Genomic DNA, 9,451 nt, shown 5'->3' with positions numbered 1-9,451 from the left:
GGCTGTGGTGTGGAGGGTACTGGAAGAGAGAGAGTTGAGGAAGGGTGGGGGGTGTTGAGGGGTGATGATGCAGGAGAGTGAGGGAGTGTGGAGGTTGTTGTGGAGCTGTGAGGAGGAGTGAGGGCTGCTGAGGCTGGGGCTCAGTGTGCTGAAAGAGAGGGGCCAGAGGTGGAGGAGGAGAAGGGTCAGGGGCTTGAGGCTCACCTGGTAGTCTGCAGGAGGAGAAGGCTTCAGGAGAGGTGTGTGAGGGAGAGAGGCTCTAGTCTGGCTTTTATGCTGGTCCTGGATGGGTGGGACTGCTTTGTCCCATGGCCTTGGTGCGTTCTGAGGCAGCAGCTCTTGCCTTGCTCAGCCTGGTGAGTCATGAGCTGGGGAGTGTTTTTCTTCATACAATCTTGCAATTTCACGTCCTGCTCTTCAGTCTGTGTCCATCTGACCTTGGCAGCAGCTTTAGGGTGAGACTTGGTATTTGCGTGGTTTTGATTGTTTCATGCAAGCTGAGGAGGGAAGAATAAACAACCACAACTCTGGAGATTTACAATGTCATCATTGAGGTCATTTTGTGGTTTTCATGTGCTGTGGTTTGTGGGTGCCTTGTGATGTCTGGGGCTCTGTTCTGTGTCACTGGATTTGCTTCAGTCATTGTGTTGCACCCAGGAATGCTGAGGGAGCTGGTGATGTCCTGGGAAGTTTACTGTGCAATAACTTGGCTGGATTCTGGTGCCTTGGACTGCTTCCTAATGAATGAAGGAGAGCTCCTGGCCTTGTGTCTTGAATGGGATCAAGGGAGAGGATCTGGCAAAGCAGAGGCTGTTCTGGCTGAACTTGTTCCATTTGTCAGGTCCATTTGGATTTCTGCAACGTACGCAACAGCATACATTGTCATTTAAAGCATATTCCTTGACCTCATTCATGAATCTTATAAACAAACAACGAGCCCATGTTTGCCCAGGCTGGTCTGTGATGTCAGTTCTCTTATTCCGCATTCAAGCCTCAAGGTTTCATAATTTAAAACCTCCAAGTCTTAATTTTTTTTTCCTGTTAGCAAAAGCTAATTGTTACTAATGGATGATGAGTGAGCTCCTCCTCCCCCCTATGTCAGGGTGCTGGCATTCCTATGTGGAATTCTGTGATTCCAAGCCATTTTCCAGAGGTCTTGTCCATCGGATTTGATGGCAATATTTAAATGCAGGTATTAGAGGTCAAATGCTGGTGTTGATGGCCTTGTCGGGGCAAGGTGAAGACGTGACTAAAGCCAGCTCATCAGTGATGTGGCCCCAGGGCACTCATGTTCTGTGGTTTGTTGGTAGATTGTGAAGATGGGCCCCAGACCATCAGGGCTCTGTCAGGCTGGTCTGGGCTTTGCAGGAGCACTGCTTGTGAGGGTCTGCTCCTCTCATACCATTGTTTCCATCCCCACCATGTTGCCATCTCTCCAGGTGTTTTTGTATCCCAGACCTTTCCCATTACTGATGGGAAACCAATCCTGTTGTTTAGGGAGGACTGCATGCTGCCCTAAGTCTTCTATTGGTCCATCCATAGTGCTTTTCTCTTCAAGGTCACACTGTGGGGTCAGAGTTCTGGGCTCTGCCTGACACATGGAAAGGAAAAGTGGTGAAGGATGAGGAGAACAAGACATGTGAGGAGAACAATTCCTCAACCATTGATTAATCCACCCTTTGGCCAAGTACCCTTTGCTGCAAAAAACTCCAGCAGTTCCCAAGACAGGATTAGGAAAAGAAGCAAAAGCACATTGAGGGCAGTGCCCATCCTTTCAGCCACCACTGGTTGGACTCCACAGTGAATACAGACATGGACATGGTTGACCAAGAGCAACTCAGGGAGATCAAGGCAATGATGGAACTGGAGCACCCTTAAAATGAGATTAAACAAGGGACCTGGAATTTCAGGCAGGAGACAAAATGCAAATGAGAGATGTCAATATGCCATGGCATGACCTAGAGTTAAATCCCCAGTTCTCCAAAGCTTCTGTTGAATCCTCTGCATGTCCTGACACTTGCTATCAACAACAAGATATTGGCCATTACTTCTCTCATCTAACTTATGCCAAGGTCAGATGGACACAGCCTCAAGTGAAAGAACGCGGAATTGCAGAGTTGCAGGAAAGAAAACACTCCCCTACTCATGACTCACCAGGCTGAGCCAGCTTGGAGCTGCTGCCTCCAAAATGCTCCAAGGCCATGGGACAAGGCTGTCCTGCCCATCCAGGACCAGTATAAAAGCCAGCCCAGAGCCTCTCTCCCTCACACACTTCTCCTGACTCCTTCTCCTCCTGCAGACTACCAGGTGAGTCTCAAGCCCCTGACCCTCCTGCTTCTGCACCCCGGCCCCTCTCTTCCAGCACGATCAGCCCCAGCCCCAGCAACCCTCAACAACTGCTAAGGACCCTCAACACCGCTCCTGACACCAACCACCCACTCCCTGGAACACACCCCAGGCGCTGAGGATGCATCTCTGGCCCAAGGAACCCTCCTCTCAAATGGGCTCAGCGCTTCCAGCTCCTGCTCTCAGGGCACCAACCAAGGCAGTGGCCAAGGGGCCAAGCCAGGCTGCCCGCAAACACGGCCCATCTGCATCCTGCTCTTCTCATCTTCCTCCTCCCTGCTCTCTACTTTGGCTCTGTCCAATCCCCTCTGCTGCAAACCCCTTCTTCCAGGTCAGAAACCATTGGGCAGCTCTGCCTGGCTGCTCCCACTCTGGGGCAGGAAGTCCTTGATGCTCTGGCCAAATGTACTGCAAGCAAAGGACCTCAGCTGTTGGTCACCCTGATTGCACCTCAGCCTTCCACTGGCTGCTCCTGCTTTTTCACTGTTTTATCTCAATAAAATTTTTCTTGCATCACAATTTCAGATGTCTGTTTTCTGAATGGATTCATAATAAACTGGATGTGAAACCTGTTTCCCTTGTGCTGCACCACAGGAGAGCAGGAATCTGGAGTCCATGTGTCTTCAGGAGAAGTTTAGTTTGGCTATTAAGGAATCTTCCTTCATGGAGAGTGTTGTCGTTGGTGTCACAGACAGTGTATCTGTGGAGTCATCATCCCTGCAGGGATTTAATATCCCTGGAGATGTCTCTTGGGGACAGACGTTAATGGAGGCCTTGGTAGTGCAGAGGGAATGGTTATACTTTGTACTTAAAATCTAGATCTTCTACAACAAAATTTAGATCTTCTGCAATGTTTTTAAGATGTGATCATTTAGTGTCCAACTTTGTAGCCCTGCGTTAACAATTTTACTCAATGTCAAGAGGCTTTTCCATCAGAACTGACTCCATGTGTGCTGGGGGCAGCAGCTGTGCAAGGAAGCAGAGGCTAAAGGGGAGCAGCAGCACGGGAGGGGTGGGCCAGGCCTTTGGGGCCTTGAGTTGTGGAAAGTGCTGAGGGGTGAGGACAGTTCTGTTGGAGGATTTCCCTTGAGGAAATGATGCTTGGTCGAGCTGTGTGTCTGCCCTGTGCCAGTGACTCAGCCTGGGCATGAGGAGAGAGCAGTGGCTGCTGTTGGACACAACCCTTTTGTGAAGCCTTTGAGGCTCCTTCCCCTTCCATGCTCCCAGAGCATCCAATCAAATCCAGGTTGCCTGAGAGTGCAGTGAGTGTCCTGAGAGTGGCTGTGGGGAGTGTCCTCAGAGGCTGGGGATTAGTGGCCCAAAATTCAAAATGAGGCAAGTCTCAAGGGAAGTAGATCAAGAGTTGTATCCAAGGGGCCAATCCTGTTCAACATCCTTAAAAATAGGATGGGCAGTGGGACTGTTGTCCCCTCAGCAAGCTGGCAGCTGATGGAGTGGCTGAGGCACCATTTGGTTGTGCCACCAGTCAGAGGAACCTGGTGAGGGGTTGAAGGCATCTCCTGAAGTTCAGGAGAGGAAAATGTGAAGTTGTGCATGTGGGCAGGAATGGCAATGGGCCCCAGGTCATGCTGGGGTCTGAGAGGCTGGGTAGGAGCTTTTCAGAGCAGAACCCTGTGGTGCTGGTGGAGAACAAAGGGACTGGAAAATATCAATGCTTTCCTTCATGGAAAAGGCATCACCAGAATCCGAGATAGATTTCTGGCAATTCTTGCCATCAAGTTGGGAGAAGTGGCCTTTCCTCTCTTTAGAGCACTGGTGGGGTCCTGTGTGGGGTGGTGTGGGCAGATCAAGGCCGTCCAGGGAAAGAAGCACAAGCGCTTAGTGAAACAAGACCAGATCAGGGCAACAAAGATACTGACTGAAAGCGCAGGAGAATCATTCCTAGAGGGCAGGAAGAGCAGGGACTTCAAGCGGAAAAGGTAGTCCCTGACAGTAGGAAATGAAGTTGAGGGAGACTGGCTGTTTTCAATAGTGCACACAGGAGAAGGAAAGGGGGGAAGGGAAGAAGGGAAAACAGATGGAATTCCTTGGGGAAAGAAGGCAAGAATTTTTGAATGTGAGAGTGGTCTCAGAGTGGAAAAGCTGGTGGAGTCTCTGCTGTGAGAACCAAAACTGAGCTGGCCATGATCCATGGAAATGTTACCATTGCTGACTTTCCTTGAGGAGAGGCAAACGAAGCACTTGTATTCCAGAGTTCATGCCCAAATGGATGATGTTCCTCCTGTTTGCTAGGTGGATTCAAGAGTCCTGATGGGGAAGAGAGTATTTCAAGTGTGTGCTGGCACAGTGAGTCTCTACCAGAGCCATGAGCAGGAGAGCATGGATGTGTCAAAACCTTTGGGGCAGTGGGCCTTAAGTCTGTGTCATGTTCTGGAAGGTGTGTCCTTGTCCTCTCCTTCCAGTGCCTGTCTTAGTTATTTCTGCTGGTGATATCTTACCTAACAGAGGTGTTCTGCTTCTTTTCCATCCACACCAATGGCCTATCTGGCATTTTACTAGGTGAGGAGGTGAAGCCGTTGGAATTCAAAAAGATGTGGAGGCATCTCAGACTTTGATGCGGGTAAACTTTATTGAGGGGAAAAAAATAAAGACAGGAGCAAGAACTAGAAGGAATCCAGTGTGAGAAGCAAGTAGGGCGACAATCAGCTGAAGCAATTTGCTTGCAGGAGCTGATGCCAGAGCTGAAAGCACATTATTAATGACAGGGGTGGTGCTGAGGGTCCTCAGCAGTTGTAGCCATAGCCCCTTCTGCCATAGCAGCCCAGGCCTGCCAGGCCGTAGCCAAAACCGCCAAAGCCAAATCCACCAGAGATGGGCTGTCCCTGAGCACTGAGCTCAGTGCCCAGAGCAGCCGAGGAGGTGGATCCGACGGCGGTGCTCTGGGGGAAGGAGGTCATGATGGGTCCTGGCAGGGTGACCAGCACAGGGGAAGGGTTGATGATGACACGGGAATCCTGGCATTGCAGGGCACAGGGCTCGTTGCAGCTGTTGGCCAGCGGGGTGGGTCCGCAGGGTCGGCAGATGTTGTTGCAGGCCATGGGTGTGGTGTGGAGGGTGCCTGGAAGAGAGAGGGGTGAGGCAGGGCAGGGGAATGGGGCAGCAAGGGGCAGTGAAGGAGTGTGGAGGCTGTTGTGGGGCTGTGTGGAGGCGTGAGGTCTGCTGGGGCTGGGGCTGATCATGCTGGAAGAGAGGGGCCGGGGTGCAGAAGCAGGAGGGTCAGGGGCTTGAGTCTCACCTGGTAGTCTGCAGGAGGAGAAGGCTTCAGAAGAAGTGTGTGAGGGAGAGAGGCTCTGGGCTGGCTTTTATACTGGTCCTGGATGGGCAGGACAGCCTTGTCCCATGGCCTTGGAGCATTTTGGAGGCAGCAGCTCCAAGCTGGCTCAGCCTGGTGAGTCATGAGTAGGGGAGTGTTTTCTTTCCTGCAACTCTGCAATTCCGCGTTCTTTCACTTGAGGCTGTGTCCATCTGACCTTGGCATAAGTTAGATGAGAGAAGTAATGGCCAATATCTTGTTGTTGATAGCAAGTGTCAGGACATGCAGAGGATTCAACAGAAGCTTTGGAGAACTGGGGATTTAACTCTAGGTCATGCCATGGCATATTGACATCTCTCATTTGCATTTTGTCTCCTGCCTGAAATTCCAGGTCCCTTGTTTAATCTCATTTTAAGGGTGCTCCAGTTCCATCATTGCCTTGATCTCCCTGAGTTGCTCTTGGTCAACCATGTCCATGTCTGTATTCACTGTGGAGTCCAACCAGTGGTGGCTGAAAGGATGGGCACTGCCCTCAATGTGCTTTTGCTTCTTTTCCTAATCCTGTCTTGGGAACTGCTGGAGTTTTTTGCAGCAAAGGGTACTTGGCCAAAGGGTGGATTAATCAATGGTTGAGGAATTGTTCTCCTCACATGTCTTGTTCTCCTCATCCTTCACCACTTTTCCTTTCCATGTGTCAGGCAGAGCCCAGAACTCTGACCCCACAGTGTGACCTTGAAGAGAAAAGCACTATGGATGGACCAATAGAAGACTTAGGGCAGCATGCAGTCCTCCCTAAACAACAGGATTGGTTTCCCATCAGTAATGGGAAAGGTCTGGGATACAAAAACACCTGGAGAGATGGCAACATGGTGGGGATGGAAACAATGGTATGAGAGGAGCAGACCCTCACAAGCAGTGCTCCTGCAAAGCCCAGACCAGCGTGACAGAGCCCTGATGGTCTGGGGCCCATCTTCACAATCTACCAACAAACCACAGAACATGAGTGCCCTGGGGCCACATCACTGATGAGCTGGCTTTAGTCACGTCTTCACCTTGCCCCGACAAGGCCATCAACACCAGCATTTGACCTCTAATACCTGCATTTAAATATTGCCATCAAATCCGATGGACAAGACCTCTGGAAAATGGCTTGGAATCACAGAATTCCACATAGGAATGCCAGCACCCTGACATAGGGGGGAGGAGGAGCTCACTCATCATCCATTAGTAACAATTAGCTTTTGCTAACAGGAAAAAAAAAATTAAGACTTGGAGGTTTTAAATTATGAAACCTTGAGGCTTGAATGCGGAATAAGAGAACTGACATCACAGACCAGCCTGGGCAAACATGGGCTCGTTGTTTGTTTATAAGATTCATGAATGAGGTCAAGGAATATGCTTTAAATGACAATGTATGCTGTTGCGTACGTTGCAGAAATCCAAATGGACCTGACAAATGGAACAAGTTCAGCCAGAACAGCCTCTGCTTTGCCAGATCCTCTCCCTTGATCCCATTCAAGACACAAGGCCAGGAGCTCTCCTTCATTCATTAGGAAGCAGTCCAAGGCACCAGAATCCAGCCAAGTTATTGCACAGTAAACTTCCCAGGACATCACCAGCTCCCTCAGCATTCCTGGGTGCAACACAATGACTGATGGAAATCCAGTGACACAGAACAGAGCCCCAGACATCACAAGGCACCCACAAACCACAGCACATGAAAACCACAAAATGACCTCAATGATGACATTGTAAATCTCCAGAGTTGTGGTTGTTTATTCCTCCCTCCTCAGCTTGCATGAAACAATCAAAACCACGCAAATACCAAGTCTCACCCTAAAGCTGCTGCCAAGGTCAGATGGACACAGACTGAAGAGCAGGACGTGAAATTGCAAGATTGTATGAAGAAAAACACTCCCCAGCTCATGACTCACCAGGCTGAGCAAGGCAAGAGCTGCTGCCTCAGAACGCACCAAGGCCATGGGACAAAGCAGTCCCACCCATCCAGGACCAGCATAAAAGCCAGACTAGAGCCTCTCTCCCTCACACACCTCTCCTGAAGCCTTCTCCTCCTGCAGACTACCAGGTGAGCCTCAAGCCCCTGACCCTTCTCCTCCTCCACCTCTGGCCCCTCTCTTTCAGCACACTGAGCCCCAGCCTCAGCAGCCCTCACTCCTCCTCACAGCTCCACAACAACCTCCACACTCCCTCACTCTCCTGCATCATCACCCCTCAACACCCCCCACCCTTCCTCAACTCTCTCTCTTCCAGTACCCTCCACACCACAGCCATGGCCTGCAACAACATCTGCCGACCCTGCGGACCCACCCCGCTGGCCAACAGCTGCAACGAGCCCTGTGCCCTGCAATGCCAGGATTCCCGCGTCATCATCAACCCTGCCCCTGTGCTGGTCACCCTGCCAGGACCCATCATGACCTCCTTCCCCCAGAGCACCGCCGTCGGATCCACCTCCTCCGCTGCTCTGGGCACTGAGCTCAGTGCCCAGGGACAGCCCATCTCTGGTGGATTTGGCTTTGGCGGTTTTGGCTACGGCCTGGCAGGCCTGGGCTGCTCTGGCAGAAGGGGCTATGGCTCCATCTGCTAAGGGCCCTCAGCACCACCCTTGACACCACCAGCTCTGGCCTCTGGCAACAGCTCCTGCAATCAAAGCACATCAAATCAGCTGTTGGTCACGATGGTCTCACCTCATAACAGATTATTTCCACTTCTTATTCCTGCCTCTGCATTCTTTCATATCAATAAAGTTTTCCTGCTTTAAACCTGGAATGCCTCCTTATTTTTTAGTGTTAAAATGATCTCCCCTCTGCAGCCACCTCATTCTAGGACTGAACAAGCCACTGGGAGCATGTGGAAGAGGGCAACAACATTCTGCTACAGCTTGGCAAGATCCCAAAGCCTGGGATCTGTTCCTGATGGATGAAAGAGAGCTCTTGGCCTTGTGTCTGGAATGGGATCGAGAGAGCACATTTAAAATATGAGGAAATTCAGGCTGAACCTAATCTAGTATTACGGTGCATTTGGATTTCTCAAATTTCCAGGACAATGTACTCTGCCATTTAAACTGTATTCCTTGATATTGTTAAGCAATGCAGTAAAGGAACAACAAAGTGGGCTTGATCCCTTTTTTCCCAGGCTGTCTCTGACATCAATTAGCTTATTCCACATTGAAGCCACAAGTGTCATAACTCATAACCTGTAATTGTTAACATTGTGTTCCTGTAAGCAAATACTTACTAATGGAGCATCAGTGAGCTCTTCTGTTCTTCCCGGACAAGGTCAGATTTTGTCACTGTGGAATTGTGGAATTCCATATCCTGCTCCTGAGGCCCTGTCCACCTGTGGTGGAAACATTTAGTTGCAAATACTAAGAGGTCAAATTTTTCTGATGAAGTTTGTGTCAGAGAGGGCTGAAGATGTGACCCAAGATTTGGAGAGGTGGAGCATCATCACTGTGGTCACTTTATGGCCCTCGTGTGCTGTGGTTTGTGGGTGCCTCCTGAAAAATTACCCCCAATTTCTCAGAGTTCTGATAGGCTGGCCTGGGATTGGCAGCTGTCACCAAGGAGGAGGTGTTGCACATTCCATAGCCTTCCATCCCTCCACGCATTTATCCCAGTTGGCAAAGTCTGATCTCAGACCTCACATTCAATATGGACATTCTCAATGCATGTTGAGGGAGATGATGTGATGCGGAGACTCTTGGTGTCTTCTGAGAACTGGTGAGGTACCATGTGAGGTGTTGTGTATAATTCTAGACTCCCCAATGTGAAAAAGAAGTAATTTTAGTGAATTAGTGAATAATGATGAGTT

General features: G+C 50.2%; 2 protein-coding genes across 2 annotated transcripts; one reads left to right on the top strand and one right to left on the bottom strand.

Annotated features, from left to right (window-relative positions):
* Positions 1 to 5,090: 5,090 nt before the first annotated feature.
* On the bottom strand, positions 5,091 to 5,405 carry LOC121359097 (feather beta keratin-like). Its single transcript, XM_041477809.1, has one exon. The coding sequence runs from the start codon at positions 5,403 to 5,405 to the stop codon at positions 5,091 to 5,093; it is 315 nt and encodes a 104-aa protein (XP_041333743.1).
* Positions 5,406 to 7,910: 2,505 nt separating this feature from the next.
* LOC121359098 (feather beta keratin-like) lies at positions 7,911 to 8,225 on the top strand. The gene has a single exon (XM_041477810.1). The coding sequence runs from the start codon at positions 7,911 to 7,913 to the stop codon at positions 8,223 to 8,225; it is 315 nt and encodes a 104-aa protein (XP_041333744.1).
* Positions 8,226 to 9,451: the final 1,226 nt, after the last annotated feature.

This window comes from Pyrgilauda ruficollis, unplaced genomic scaffold (assembly GCF_017590135.1).
Source record: "Pyrgilauda ruficollis isolate IOZ18807 unplaced genomic scaffold, ASM1759013v1 scaffold410, whole genome shotgun sequence".
Classification (NCBI taxonomy): domain Eukaryota; kingdom Metazoa; phylum Chordata; class Aves; order Passeriformes; family Passeridae; genus Pyrgilauda; species Pyrgilauda ruficollis.
This window is presented reverse-complemented; position numbering and strand designations above follow the sequence as displayed.